This window comes from Oncorhynchus masou, unplaced genomic scaffold (genome assembly GCF_036934945.1).
Source record: "Oncorhynchus masou masou isolate Uvic2021 unplaced genomic scaffold, UVic_Omas_1.1 unplaced_scaffold_1758, whole genome shotgun sequence".
Classification (NCBI taxonomy): Eukaryota; Metazoa; Chordata; class Actinopteri; order Salmoniformes; family Salmonidae; genus Oncorhynchus; species Oncorhynchus masou.
The window spans coordinates 64,304-80,913 of record NW_027007747.1 but is presented as its reverse complement, the minus strand read 5'-3'; the positions used below and the strand labels follow the sequence as shown (position 1 = coordinate 80,913).

At 45.5% G+C, this 16,610-nt stretch overlaps 1 protein-coding gene across 1 annotated transcript in view; it reads left to right on the top strand.

Annotated features, from left to right (window-relative positions):
- The window catches only part of LOC135532181 (ubiquitin-like modifier-activating enzyme 6), a gene marked incomplete at its 5' end in the record, with an annotated part of 60,613 nt that overhangs the window by 33,281 nt on the left and 10,722 nt on the right, over positions 1-16,610 (top strand). The window contains 4 exons of the mRNA XM_064959794.1: positions 6,032-6,101; positions 11,201-11,272; positions 13,023-13,146; positions 13,461-13,654. Coding sequence (XP_064815866.1) covers positions 6,032-6,101; positions 11,201-11,272; positions 13,023-13,146; positions 13,461-13,654 — 460 coding nt within the window. The remainder of the gene's footprint in view (positions 1-6,031; positions 6,102-11,200; positions 11,273-13,022; positions 13,147-13,460; positions 13,655-16,610) is intronic.

The window sequence follows — 16,610 nt, the reverse complement described above, 5'->3', positions numbered from 1 at the left end:
ACCACTAGTCTACCTGCCTCCTCTACACTCTAACCACTAGACTACCTGCCTCCTCTACACTCTAACCACTAGGCTACCTGCCGTCCCTACACTCTAACCACTAGGCTACCTGCCTCCTCTACACTCTAACCACTAGACTACCTGCCTCCTCTACACTCTAACCACTAGACTACCTGCCTCCTCTACACTCTAACCACTAGGCTACCTGCCTCCTCTACACTCTAACCACTAGGCTACCCTGCCACCTCTACACTCTAACCACTAGTCTACCTAACTCCTCTACACTCTAACCACTAGGCTACCTGCCTCCTCTACACTCTAACCACTAGGCTACCCTGCCACCTCTACACTCTAACCACTAGTCTACCTAACTCCTCTACACTCTAACCACTAGTCTACCTGCCGCCTCTACACTCTAACCACTAGGCTACCCTGCCTCCTCTACACTCTAACCACTAGTCTACCTGCCTCCTCTACACTCTAACCACTAGGCTACCTACCTCCTCTACACTCTAACCACTAGACTACCTACCTCCTCTACACTCTAACCACTAGTCTACCTAACTCCTCTACACTCTAACCACTAGTCTACCTGCCGCCTCTACACTCTAACCACTAGGCTACCCTGCCTCCTCTACACTCTAACCACTAGTCTACCTGCCTCCTCTACACTCTAACCACTAGGCTACCTACCTCCTCTACACTCTAACCACTAGGCTACCTACCTCCTCTACACTCTAACCACTAGGCTACCTGCCACCTCTACACTCTAACCACTAGGCTACCTGCCTCCTCTACACTCTAACCACTAGGCTACCCTGCCACCTCTACACTCTAACCACTAGGCTACCTGCCACCTCTACACTCTAACCACTAGGCTACCTGCCACCTCTACACTCTAACCACTAGGCTACCTGCCTCCTCTACACTCTAACCACTAGGCTACCCTGCCACCTCTACACTCTAACCACTAGGCTACCTGCCTCCTCTACACTAGACTACCTGCCACCTAACCACTAGACTACCTGCCACCTCTACACTCTAACCACTAGACTACCTGCCACCTAACCACTAGACTACCTGCCACCTCTACACTCTAACCACTAGACTACCTGCCACCTCTACACTCTAACCACTAGGCTACCTGCCTCCTCTACACTCTAACCACTAGACTACCTGCCTCCTCTACACTCTAACCACTAGTCTACCTGCCTCCTCTACACTCTAACCACTAGACTACCTGCCTCCTCTACACTCTAACCACTAGACTACCTGCCACCTCTCCACTAGACTACCTGCCACCTAACCACTAGACTACCTGCCACCTCTACACTCTAACCACTAGACTACCTGCCACCTAACCACTAGACTACCTGCCACCTCTACACTCTAACCACTAGACTACCTGCCACCTCTACACTCTAACCACTAGGCTACCTGCCTCCTCTACACTCTAACCACTAGACTACCTGCCTCCTCTACACTCTAACCACTAGTCTACCTGCCTCCTCTACACTCTAACCACTAGGCTACCTGCCTCCTCTACACTCTAACCACTAGGCTACCTGCCTCCTCTACACTCTAACCACTAGGCTACCTGCCTCCTCTACACTCTAACCACTAGACTACCCTACCTCCTCTACACTCTAACCACTAGACTACCTACCTCCTCTACACTCTAACCACTAGACTACCTACCTCCTCTACACTCTAACCACTAGACTACCTGCCTCCTCTACACTCTAACCACTAGGCTACCTACCTCCTCTACACTCTAACCACTAGGCTACCTGCCTCCTCTACACTCTAACCACTAGTCTACCTGCCTCCTCTACACTCTAACCACTAGGCTACCTACCTCCTCTACACTCTAACCACTAGGCTACCTGCCTCCTCTAACCACTAGGCTACCTGCCTCCTCTAACCACTAGGCTACCTGCCTCCTCTAACCACTAGGCTACCTGCCTCCTCTAACCACTAGGCTACCTGCCTCCTCTAACCACTAGGCTACCTGCCTCCTCTACACTCTAACCACTAGGCTACCTGCCTCCCCTACACTCTAACCACTAGGCTACCTGCCTCCTCTACACTCTAACCACTAGGCTACCTGCCTCCTCTAACCACTAGGCTACCTGCCTCCTCTAACCACTAGGCTACCTGCCTCCTCTAACCACTAGGCTACCTGCCTCCTCTACACTCTAACCACTAGGCTACCTGCCTCCTCTACACTCTAACCTCTAGGCTACCTACCTCCTCTACACTCTAACCACTAGACTACCTGCCTCCTCTACACTCTAACCACTAGTCTACCTGCCTCCTCTACACTCTAACCACTAGGCTACCTGCCTCCTCTACACTCTAACCACTAGGCTACCTGCCTCCTCTACACTCTAACCACTAGGCTACCTGCCTCCTCTACACTCTAACCACTAGACTACCCTACCTCCTCTACACTCTAACCACTAGACTACCTACCTCCTCTACACTCTAACCACTAGACTACCTACCTCCTCTACACTCTAACCACTAGACTACCTGCCTCCTCTACACTCTAACCACTAGGCTACCTACCTCCTCTACACTCTAACCACTAGGCTACCTGCCTCCTCTACACTCTAACCACTAGGCTACCTACCTCCTCTACACTCTAACCACTAGGCTACCTGCCTCCTCTACACTCTAACCACTAGTCTACCTGCCTCCTCTACACTCTAACCACTAGGCTACCTACCTCCTCTACACTCTAACCACTAGGCTACCTGCCTCCTCTAACCACTAGGCTACCTGCCTCCTCTAACCACTAGGCTACCTGCCTCCTCTAACCACTAGGCTACCTGCCTCCTCTAACCACTAGGCTACCTGCCTCCTCTAACCACTAGGCTACCTGCCTCCTCTACACTCTAACCACTAGGCTACCTGCCTCCCCTACACTCTAACCACTAGGCTACCTGCCTCCTCTACACTCTAACCACTAGGCTACCTGCCTCCTCTAACCACTAGGCTACCTGCCTCCTCTAACCACTAGGCTACCTGCCTCCTCTAACCACTAGGCTACCTGCCTCCTCTACACTCTAACCACTAGGCTACCTGCCTCCTCTACACTCTAACCTCTAGGCTACCTACCTCCTCTACACTCTAACCACTAGTCTACCTGCCTCCTCTACACTCTAACCACTAGGCTACCTACCTCCTCTACACTCTAACCACTAGGCTACCTGCCTCCTCTAACCACTAGACTACCTACCTCCTCTACACTCTAACCACTAGGCTACCTGCCTCCTCTAACCACTAGGCTACCTGCCTCCTCTACACTCTAACCACTAGGCTACCTGCCTCCTCTACACTCTAACCACTAGGCTACCTGCCTCCTCTACACTCTAACCACTAGGCTACCTACCTCCTCTACACTCTAACCACTAGGCTACCTGCCTCCTCTACACTCTAACCACTAGGCTACCTGCCACCTCTACACTCTAACCACTAGACTACCTGCCGCCTCTACACTCTAACCACTAGGCTACCTGCCTCCTCTACACTCTAACCACTAGGCTACCAACCTCCTCTAAACTCTAACCACTAGACTACCTACCTCCTCTACACTCTAACCACTAGGCTACCTGCCTCCTCTACACTCTAACCACTAGGCTACCTGCCTCCTCTACACTCTAACCACTAGGCTACCTACCTCCTCTACACTCTAACCACTAGGCTACCTGCCTCCTCTACACTCTAACCACTAGTCTACCTACCTCCTCTACACTCTAACCACTAGTCTACCTGCCTCCTCTACACTCTAACCACTAGGCTACCTACCTCCTCTACACTCTAACCACTAGGCTACCTGCCTCCTCTACACTCTAACCACTAGTCTACCTACCTCCTCTACACTCTAACCACTAGGCTACCTGCCTCCTCTACACTCTAACCACTAGTCTACCTACCTCCTCTACACTCTAACCACTAGGCTACCTGCCTCCTCTACACTCTAACCACTACTAGACTACCCTCCTTTACACTCTAACCACTAGGCTACCTGCCTCCTCTACACTCTAACCACTAGGCTACCTGCCTCCTCTACACTCTAACCACTAGGCTACCTGCCTCCTCTACACTCTAACCACTAGACTACCTGCCTCCTCTACACTCTAACCACTAGACTACCTACCTCCTCTACACTCTAACCACTAGGCTACCTGCCTCCTCTACACTCTAACCACTAGACTACCTACCTCCTCTACACTCTAACCACTAGGCTACCTGCCTCCTCTACACTCTAACCACTAGGCTACCTGCCTCCTCTACACTCTAACCACTAGGCTACCTGCCTCCTCTACACTCTAACCACTAGACTACCTGCCTCCTCTACACTCTAACCACTAGACTACCTACCTCCTCTACACTCTAACCACTAGGCTACCTGCCTCCTCTACACTCTAACCACTAGGCTACCTGCCTCCTCTACACTCTAACCACTAGACTACCTGCCTCCTCTACATTCTAACCACTAGGCTACCTGCCTCCTCTACACTCTAACCACTAGGCTACCTACCTCCTCTACACTCTAACCACTAGTCTACCTACCTCCTCTACACTCTAACCACTAGGCTACCTGCCTCCTCTAACCACTAGACTACCTGCCGCCCAGAGAACCATCTAATGAGTGAACATGTAATTTATCAGAAACATTCTTACGAGAGTTTGAAAATAACATGAATTTAGTTTTGCCCCATGTTAAGCATCAGTTTTAAATTCTCTCTAGATTGACCTGTTGGTGACCCCTGCTCTACAGCCCTCTCTAGATTAACCTGTTGGTGACCCCTGCTCTACACCGCTCTCTAGATTGACCTGTTGGTGACCCCTGCTCTACAGCCCTCTCTAGATTGACCTGTTGGTGACCCCTGCTCTACACCGCTCTATAGATTGACCTGTTGTTTACCCCTGCTCTACACCTCTCTAGATTGACCTTTTGGTTACCCCTGATCTACACCTCTCTCTAGATTGACCTGTTGGTGACCCCTGCTCTACAGTCCTCTCTAGATTTACCTGTTGGTGACCCCTGACCTGTTGGTGACCCCTGATCTACCTCTCTCTCTAGATTGACCTGTTGGTGACCCCTGCTCTACCTCTCTCTCTAGATTTACCTGTTGGTGACCCCTGCTCTACCTCTCTCTCTAGATTGACCTGTTGGTGACCCCTGCTCTACACCTCTCTCTAGATTGACCTGTTGGTGACCCCTGCTCTACAGCCCTCTCTAGATTGACCTGTTGGCGACCCCTGCTCTACACCTCTCTCTAGATTGACCTGTTGGTGACCCCCGCTGTACACCTCTCTCTAGATTGACCTGTTGGTGACCCCTGCTCTACAGCCCTCTCTAGATTGACCTGTTGGCGACCCCTGCTCTACACCTCTCTCTAGATTGACCTGTTGGTGACCCCCGCTGTACACCTCTAGATTGACCTGTTGGTGACCCCTGCTCTACAGCCCTCTCTAGATTGACCTGTTGGCGACCCCTGCTCTACACCTCTCTCTAGATTGACCTGTTGGTGACCCCCGCTGTACACCTCTCTCTAGATTGACCTGTTGGCGACCCCTGCTCTACAGCCCTCTCTAGATTGACCTGTTGGTGACCCCCGCTGTACACCTCTCTCTAGATTGACCTGTTGGTGACCCCTGCTCTACAGCCCTCTCTAGATTGACCTATTGGTGACCCCTGATCTACACCTCTCTCTAGATTGACCTGTTGGTGACCCCTGCGCAACACCTCTCTCTAGATTGGCCTGTTGCTGACCCCTGCTCTACACCTCTCTCTTGATTGACCTGTTGGTGACCCCTGACCTGTTGGTGACCCCTGCTCTACAGCCCTCTCTAGATTGACCTGTTGGTGACCCCTGCGCAACACCTCTCTCTAGATTGGCCTGTTGCTGACCCCTGCTCTACACCTCTCTCTAGATTGACCTGTTGGTGACCCCTGACCTGTTGGTGACCTCCCATTTCTTTTTGTTATTTCTCATTTCCCTCTGTTTCCCATCAGACACTTCAGTTTTGTCGTGAGCGCAGCTCGGCTTTATGCTGAAATCTACAACATCCCCTACTCAGAGAAGGTACACACACACACACACACACACACACACACACACACACACACACACACACACACACACACACACACACACATTCTCTCTATATCTCTATATCCATATATATATCTCTCTATTTCGCTATCTCCATTTCACCATCTCTATTTCATTGTCTCACTACCTATTTCTCTATCTCTCTATTTCAATATCTCTCTATATCACTCTCTATTTCAATATCTCTCTATACCACTCTCTATTTCAATATCTCTCTATACCACTCTCTATTTCAATTTCTCTCTATTTCACTATCTCTCTATCACTCTCTATTTCACTCTCTATTTCACTATCTCTCTATCTCTCCTCTGTATAGAGTATGAATAAGTTACTAGTGGAGCTGGGTATTACCAGAGACCATACCATATTATCACCATACCATATTATCACCATACTGAGAGACCTCACCATACCATATTATCACCATACCATATTATCACCATACCATATTACCACCATACCATATTACCACCATACCATATTACCACCATACCATATTACCACCATACCATATTATCACCATGCCATATTACCACCATACCATATTACCACCATACCATATTATCACCATACTGAGAGACCTCACCATACCATATTATCACCATACCATATTATCATCATACCATATTACCACCATACCATATTATCACTATACCATATTATCACCATACCATATTATCACCATACTGAGAGACCTCACCATACCATATTATCACCATACCATATTATCATCATACCATATTATCACCATACCATATTATCACTATACCATATTATCACCATACCATATTATCACCATAGCATATTATCACCATACCATATTACCATCATACCATATTATCACCATACCATATTACCACCATACCATATTACCACCATACCATATTACCACCATACCATATTGCCACCATACCATATTATCACCATACTGAGAGACCTCACCATACCATATTATCACCATACCATATTATCACCATACCATATTACCACCATACCATATTATCACCATACTGAGAGACCTCACCATACCATATTATCACCATACCATAGTATCACCATACCATATGACCACCATACCATATTATCACCATACTGAGAGACCTCACCATACCATATTATCACCATACCATATTATCACCATACCATATTATCACCATACCATATTATCACCATACCATATTATCACTATACCATATTATCACCATACTGAGAGACCTCACCATATTATCACCATACTGAGAGACCTCACCATATTATCACCATACCATATTACCACTATACCATATTATCACCATACTGAGAGACCTCACCATATTATCACCATACTGAGAGACCTCACCATAGTATCACCATACCATATGACCACCATACCATATTATCACCATACTGAGAGACCTCACCATACCATATTATCACCATACCATATTATCACCATACCATATTATCACCATACCATATTATCACCATACCATATTACCACTATACCATATTATCACCATACTGAGAGACCTCACCATACCATATTATCACCATACCATATTACCACCATACCATATTACCACCATACCATATTATCACCATACCATATTACCACCATACCATATTACCACCATACCATATTACCACCATACCATATTGCCACCATACCATATTATCACCATACTGAGAGACCTCACCATACCATATTATCACCATACCATATTATCACCATACCATATTACCACCATACCATATTATCACCATACTGAGAGACCTCACCATACCATATTATCACCATACCATAGTATCACCATACCATATTATCACCATACTGAGAGACCTCACCATACCATATTATCACCATACCATATTACCACCATACCATATTATCACCATACTGAGAGACCTCACCATACCATATTATCACCATACCATATTATCACCATACCATATTATCACTACCATATTATCACCATACTGAGAGACCTCACCATATTATCACCATACTGAGAGACCTCACCATATTATCACCATACCATATTATCACCATACCATATTATCACCATACCATATTACCACCATACCATATTATCACCATACTGAGAGACCATACCATATTATCACCATACCATAGTATCACCATACCATATTATCACCATACCATATTATCACCATACTGAGAGACCTCACCATACCATATTATCACCATACCATATGACCACCATACCATATTATCACCATACTGAGAGACCTCACCATATTATCACCATACCATATTACCACTATACCATATTATCACCATACTGAGAGACCTCACCATACCATATTATCACCATACCATATTATCACCATACCATATTACCACCATACCATATTACCACCATACCATATTATCACCATACCATATTATCACCATACCATATTATCACCATACCATATTATCACCATACTGAGAGACCTCACCATATTATCACCATACCATAGTATCACCTTACCATAGTATCACCATACCATATTATCACCATACCATATTATCACCACACCATATTATCAGCATACCATATTACCACCATACCATATTATCACCATACCATATTATCACCATACCATATTATCACCATACCATATTATCACCACACCATATTACCACCATACCATATTATCACCATACCATATTATCACCATACCATAGTATCACCATACCATAGTATCACCATACCATATTATCACCATACCATATTATCACCACACCATTTTATCACCATACCATATTATCACCATACCATATTACCACTATACCATATTATCACCATACTGAGAGACCTCACCATATTATCACCATACCATAGTATCACCATACCATAGTATCACCATACCATATTATCACCATACCATATTATCACCATACTGAGAGACCTCACCATACCATATTACCACCATACCATATTATCACCATACCATATTATCACCATACCATATTATCACCATACCATATTATCACCATACTGAGAGACCTCACCATACCATATTATCACCATACCATATTATCACCCTACTGAGAGACCTCACCATACCATATTATCACCATACCATATTATCACCATACCATATTATCACCATACTGAGAGACCTCACCATATTATCACCATACCATAGTATCACCATACCATAGTATCACCATACCATATTATCACCACACCATATTATCACCATACCATATTATCACCATACCATGTTATCACCATACCATATTATCACCATACCATATTACCACCATACCATATTACCACCATACTGAGAGACCTCACCATACCATATTATCACCATACCATATTATCACCATACCATATTACCACCATACCATATTATCGCCATACCATATTACCACCATACCATATTACCACCATACTGAGAGACCTCACCATACCATATTACCACCATACCATATTACCACCATACCATATTATCACTATACCATATTATCGCCATACCATATTATCACCATACCATATTATCACCACACCATATTACCACCATACCATATTATCACCATACCATATTATCACCATACTGAGGGACCTCACCATACCATATTATCACCATACTGAGAGACCTCACCATACCATATTACCACCATACCATATTACCACCATACCATATTATCACCATACCATATTATCACCATACCATATTATCACCATACCATATTACCACCATACCATATTACCACCATACCATATTATCACCACACCATATTACCACCATACCATATTATCACCATACTGAGGGACCTCACCATACCATATTATCACCATACCATATTATCACCATACCATATTATCACCATACCATATTATCAGCATACCATATTATCACCATACCATTTTACCATATTATCACCATACCATATTATCACCATACCATATTATCACCATACCATATTATCACCATACCATATTACCACCATACCATACTGAGAGACCTCACCATACCATATTATCACCATACCATATTATCACCATACTGAGGGACCTCACCATACCATATTATCACCATACAACATTACCAGGGACCTCACCATACCACATTATCACCATACGATATGTAATGAATTACCAGGGACCTCACCATACCATATGTAATGAATTACCAGGGACCTCACCATACCATATTATCACCATACCACATTATCACCATACGATATGTAATGAATTACCAGGGACCTCACCATACCACATTATCACCATACCACATTATCACCATACCATATGTAATGAATTACCAGGGACCTCACCATACCACTTTATCATCATATGATATGTAATCACTAGTAACTAGGTTGTCCTTCCAGGGTTTGGGGGTCAATTCCAAATCCATTGGAATCTATTGAAGATAATTGGAATTTGACTTTCAGTGTACTTCCTTGAATTGAAATGGTATTGACCCCACCCTGTGTGTGTGTGTGTGTGTGTGTGTGTGTGTGTCTGTGTGTGTCTGTGTCTGTCTGTGTCTGTCTGTGTCTGTCTGTGTCTGTCTGTGTCTGTCTGTGTGTGTGTGTGTGTGTGTGTGTGTGTGTGTCTCTGTGTGTGTGTGTGTGTGTCTGTGTGTATGTGTGTGTCTGTGTGTGTGTGTGTGTGTGTGTGTGCGTGTCTGTCTGTGTCTGTCTGTGTCTGTCTGTGTGTGTGTGTGTGTGTCTCTGTGTGTGTGTGTGTGTGTCTGTGTGTGTGTGTGTGTGTGTCTGTGTGTGTGTGTGTGTGTGTGTGTGTGTCTGTCTGTGTCTGTCTGTGTCTGTCTGTGTCTGTCTGTGTCTGTCTGTGTGTGTCTGTGTGTGTCTGTCTGTGTCTGTCTGTGTCTGTCTGTGTCTGTCTGTGTCTGTCTGTGTCTGTCTGTGTGTGTGTGTGTGTCTCTGTGCGTGTGTGTGTGTCTGTGCGTGTGTGCGTGTGTGCGTGTCTGTCTGTGTCTGTCTGTGTCTGTCTGTGTGTGTGTGTGTGTGTGTGTGTGTGTGTCTCTGTGTGTGTGTGTGTGTCTGTGTATGTGTCTGTGCGCGTGCGCGTCTGTGTGTGTGTGTGTGTGTGTGTGTGTGTCCACAGGATCTGTCGCAGGAAGCAGTTTCCAGGGTGTTGTCAGAGATTACCGTCCCAGAGTACAGGCCAGCAGAGAAGGTGGGGATACCACTGGTACTATGGACTACACTGGGTTATGGGATGGGATGGATTGATGGACTGTATTGATGGCTTCACTTAATGTATTGATAAATACTTTGCTGAAGGATTGATTGAGTGGTTGTTTAATTGTTTGAGTGGTCGTTTTATGGGTTGAGTGGTTGTTTAATGGGTTGAGTGGTTGTTTAATGTGTTGAGTGGTTGTTTAATGTGTTGAGTGGTTGTTTAATGGGTTGAGTGGTTGTTTAATGGGTTGAGTGGTTGTTTTATTGATTGAGTGGTTTAATTGGTTGAGTGGTTGTTTTATTGGTTGAGTGGTTGTTTAATGGGTTGAGTGGTAGTTTAATGGGTTGAGTGGTTGTTTAATGGGTTGAGTTTTTGTTTAATGGGTTGAGTGGTTGTTTAATGGGTTGAGTGGTTGTTTAATTGGTTGAGTGGTTGTTTAACGGGTTGAGTTGTTGTTTAACGGGTTGAGTGGTTGTTTAACGGGTTGAGTGGTTGTTTAACGGGTTGAGTGGTTGTTTAACGGGTTGAGTGGTTGTTTAACGGGTTGAGTGGTTGTTTAACGGGTTGAGTGGTTGTTTAACGGGTTGAGTGGTTGTTTAACGTGTTGAGTGGTTGTTTAATGGGTTGAGTGGTTGTTTAATGGGTTGAGGATGTCATAAGGTGAATTCACCAATTTGTAAGTCGCTCTGGATAAGAGCGTCTGCCAAATGACTTAAATGTAAATGTAAATGTGAGTGGTTGTTTAATGGGTTGAGTGGTTGAGTGGTTGTTTAATGGGTTGAGTGGTTGTTTAATGGATTGAGTGGTTGTTTAATGGGTTGAGTGGTTGAGTGGTTGTTTAATTGGTTGAGTGGTTGTTTAATGGATTGAGTGGTTGTTTAATGGGTTGAGTGGTTGTTTAATGGGTTGAGTGGTTGTTTAATGGGTTGAGTGGTTGTTTATCGGGTTGAGTGGTTGTTTAACGGGTTGAGTGGTTGTTTAATTGGTTGTTTAATGGGTTGAGTGGTTGTTTAATGGGTTGAGTGGTTGTTTAATGGGTTGAGTGGTTGTTTAATGGGTTGTTTAATGGGTTGAGTGGTTGTTTAATGGTTTGAGTGGTTGTTTAATTGGTTGTGTAATGGGTTGAGTGGTTGTTTAATGGGTTGAGTGGTTGTTTAATTGGTTGTTTAATGGGTTGAGTGGTTGTTTAATTGGTTGTTTAATGGGTTGAGTGGTTGTTTAATTGGTTGTTTAATGGGTTGAGTGGTTGTTTAATGGGTTGAGTGGTTGTTTAATGGGTTGAGTGGTTGTTTAATGGGTTGTTTAATGGGTTGAGTGGTTGTTTAATGGGTTGAGTGGTTGTTTAATTGGTTGTGTAATGGGTTGAGTGGTTGTTTAATGGGTTGAGTGGTTGTTTAATTGGTTGTTTAATGGGTTGAGTGGTTGTTTAATTGGTTGTTTAATGGGTTGAGTGGTTGTTTAATGGGTTGAGTGGTTGTTTAATGGGTTGAGTGGTTGTTTAATGGGTTGAGTGGTTGTTTAATGGGTTGAGTGGTTGTTTAATGGGTTGAGTGGTTGTTTAATGGGTTGAGTGGTTGTTTAATGGGTTGAGTGGTTGTTTGAATTGACACATTTGTTTATTGTTTGATGTATTGATGTGTACTGATTAATGTATTGATCTGGCTAGCGTATTGAGATGGATGAGAATGTGAAGTTTAATTAATACAGTATGTTGATGTATTGATTAATGTATTGATCTGGCTAGCGTATTGAGACTGATGAGAATGTGAAGAAGCCTGATCAGATGAAGCTGTCCGTGAGCAGCGAGGAGGAGAGAGAGGCCATCGCCCAGTTAGAGGAGGCTATCACTGCAGACCACGTTACACCAGGTACACACACACACTCTCACACACACTCTCACACACACTCTCACACACACTCTCTCACACACTCTCTCACACACTCTCTCACACACACGCACACACACACTGTCTGTCTCTCTGTCTCTCTCTCTCTCTCTCTCTCTCTCTCTCTCTCTCTCTCTCATCTCTCTCTCTCTCTCTCTCTCATCTCTCTCTCTCTCTCTCTGTCTCTCTCTCTGTCTCTCTCTCTGTCTCTCTCTCTGTCTCTCTCTCTGTCTCTGTCTCTGTCTCTCTGTCTCTCACACACTCCTAACCCCTGACTGTGTGTGTGTGGACGACAGAGAGGTTACGGATGTCTCCCCGGATGTTCGAGAAGGACGATGACCTCAACGGCCACATGGACTTCGTGGCGTCGGCCTCCTCCCTCAGGGCCAGGATGTACTCCATCGAGGTGGCCGACCGCCTCAAGACCAAACGCATCGCCGGGAAGATCATCCCCGCCATCGCCACGGCTACCGCCGCCGTCGCCGGGCTGGTGAGACAGCGCGCGAGCACACACACACACACACTCCATGACATCAGAGGTCGAGGATGGTCTAGTTGGGGTCTAGTTGTGGTCGAGGGTGGTCTTGGGTGGTCTAGTTGTGGTCTAGTTGGGTGGTCGAGTTGTGGTCTAAGGTGGTCTATTTGGGATATTGGGTGGTCTAGTTGTGGTCTAGTTGGGGTCCAGGGTGGTCTAGTTGGGGTCTAGGGTGGTCTAGTTGTGGTCTCGGGGGGTCTAGTTGTGGTCTAGTTGTGGTCTAGGGGGGTCTAGTTTTGGTCTAGTTGTGTTCTAGTTGGGGTCTAGGGTGGTCTAGTTGGGGTCTCGGGTGGTCTCGGGGGGTCTAGTTGTGGTCTAGTTGTGGTCTAGGGTGGTCGAGGGTGGTCTTGGGTGGTCTAGTTGTGGTCTAGTATGGTCTAGTTGGGGTACTGGGTGGTCTAGGGTGGTCTAGTTGGGGTCTAGGGCGGTCTAGAGTGGTCTAGTTGGGGTATTGGGTGGTCTAGGGTGGTCCAGGGTGGTCTAGTTGGGGTCTAGGGTGGTCTAGTTGGGGTCTAGGGTGGTCTAGTTGGGGTCTAGTTGTGGTCGAGGGTGGTCTAGTTGTGGTTTAGGGTGGTCTAGTTGTGGTTTAGGGTGGTCTAGTTGTGGTCTAGGGTGGTCTAGTTGGGGTATTGGGTGGTCTAGTTGTGGTCTAGTTGTGGTCTAGGGTGGTCTAGTTGTGGTCTAGGGTGGTCTAGTTGGGGTATTGGGTGGTCTAGTTGTGGTCTAGTTGTGGTCTAGGGTGGTCTAGGGTGGTCTAGTTGGGATATTGGGTGGTCTAGGGTGGTCTAGTTGTGGTCTAGTTGTAGTCTAGTTGTGGTCCAGGGTGGTCTAGTTGTGGTCCAGGGTGGTCTAGTTGTGGTCAGAGTGGTCTAGTTGTGGTCAGGGTGGTCTAGTTGTGGTCGAGGGTGGTCCAGGGTGGTCTAGTTGTGGTCCAGGGTGGTCTAGTTGTGGTCTAGTTGTGGTCCAGGGTGGTCTAGTTGTGGTCCAGGGTGGTCTAGTTGTGGTCCAGGGTAGTCTAGTTGGGGTATTGGGTGGTCTAGTTGTGGTCTAGTTGTGTTCTAGGGTGGTCTAGTTGTGGTCCAGGTTGGTCCAGGGTGGTCTAGTTGGGGTCTAGTTGTAGTCAAGGGTGGTCTAGTTGGGGTCTAGTTGTGGTCCAGGGTGGTCTTGTTAGTGGCTGCATCATGTGTTGGGTATGCTTGTCATCGGCAAGGATAAGGGTGTTTTTTAAACAAACGGAATAGAGCTAAGCAGGTAAAATCCGAGAGGAAAACCTGGTTCAGTCTGCTTTCCAACAGATACTGGGAGACAAATTCACCTTTCAACAGGACAATAAACTAGAACACAAGGCCTTTACAAGGCTTGTAAATCTATGGAAAGACTTAAATGGCCGTCTGGACATGATCCCCAACATCTTGACAGAGCTTGAAGAATTATGAAAATAATAATGGGTTAATATTGTACAATCCAGGTGTGTAAAGCTCTTAGAGACTTACCCAGGAAGACTCCCAGCTGTAATGACTCTTAGAGACTTATCCAGGAAGACTCCCAGCTGTAATGACTCTTAGAGACTTACCCAGGAAGACTCCCAGCTGTAATGACTCTTAGAGACTTATCCAGGAAGACTCCCAGCTCTTAGAGACTTACCCAGGAAGACTCCCAGCTCTTAGAGACTTACCCAGGAAGACTCCCAGCTGTAATGACTCTTAGAGACTTATCCAGGAAGACTCCCAGCTCTTAGAGACTTACCCAGGTAGACTCCCAGCTGTAATGACTCTTAGAGACTTACCCAAGAAGACTCCCAGCTGTAATGACTCTTAGAGACTTACCCAAGAAGACTCCCAGCTGTAATGACTCTTAGAGACTTATCCAGGAAGACTCCCAGCTGTAATGACTCTTAGAGACTTACCCAAGAAGACTCCCAGCTGTAATGACTCTTAGAGACTTACCCAAGAAGACTCCCAGCCATAATGACTCTTAGAGACTTACCCAAGAAGACTCCCAGCTGTAATGACTCTTAGAGACTTACCCAAGAAGACTCCCAGCTGTAATGACTCTTAGAGACTTACTCAAGAAGACTCCCAGCTGTAATGACTTAGAGACTTACCCAAGAAGACTCCCAGCTGTAATGACTCTTAGAGACTTACCCAAGAAGACTCCCAGCTGTAATGACTCCTAGAGACTTACCCAGAAAGACTCCCAGCTGTAATGACTCCTATAGACTTACCCAGAAAGACTCCTAGCTGTAGTGACTCCTAGAGACTTACCCAGAAATACTCTAATCTGCTGTAGTCACTCTTAGAGACTTACCCAGAAAGACTCCTAGCTGCCGTCGCTGCCAACGGTGATTCTAACATGTATTCACTCAGGGGTTTGAATACTAATGTAAATTAGATTATTTATTTTAGATGGTAGTTAATGACTGAATCAGGTGAGCAGGAGTACTCTCTAGTTCTCTAGTTCTATATCTCATCAGACTGGTAGGAAATGGTTTTAAATGACTGAATTGGGTGAGCAGGAGTACTCTCTAGTTATCTAGTTCTATATCTTATCAGACTGGTAGTTAATGACTGAATCAGGTGAGCAGGAGTACTCTCTAGTTCTCTAGTTCTATATCTTATCAGACTGGTAGTTAATGACTGAATCAGGTGAGCAGGAGTACTCTCTAGTTCTCTAGTTCTATATCTTATCAGACTGGTAGTTAATGACTGAATCAGGTGAGCAGGAGTACTCTCTAGTTCTCTAGTTCTATATCTTATCAGACTGGTAGTTAATGACTGAATCAGGTGAGCAGGAGTACTCTCTAGTTCTCTAGTTCTCTAGTTCTATATCTTATCAGGCTGGTAGGAAAGGTTTTTGATGGTAGTTAATGACTGAATCAGGTGATCAGGAGTACTCTGGGGGTCGTCTGGGA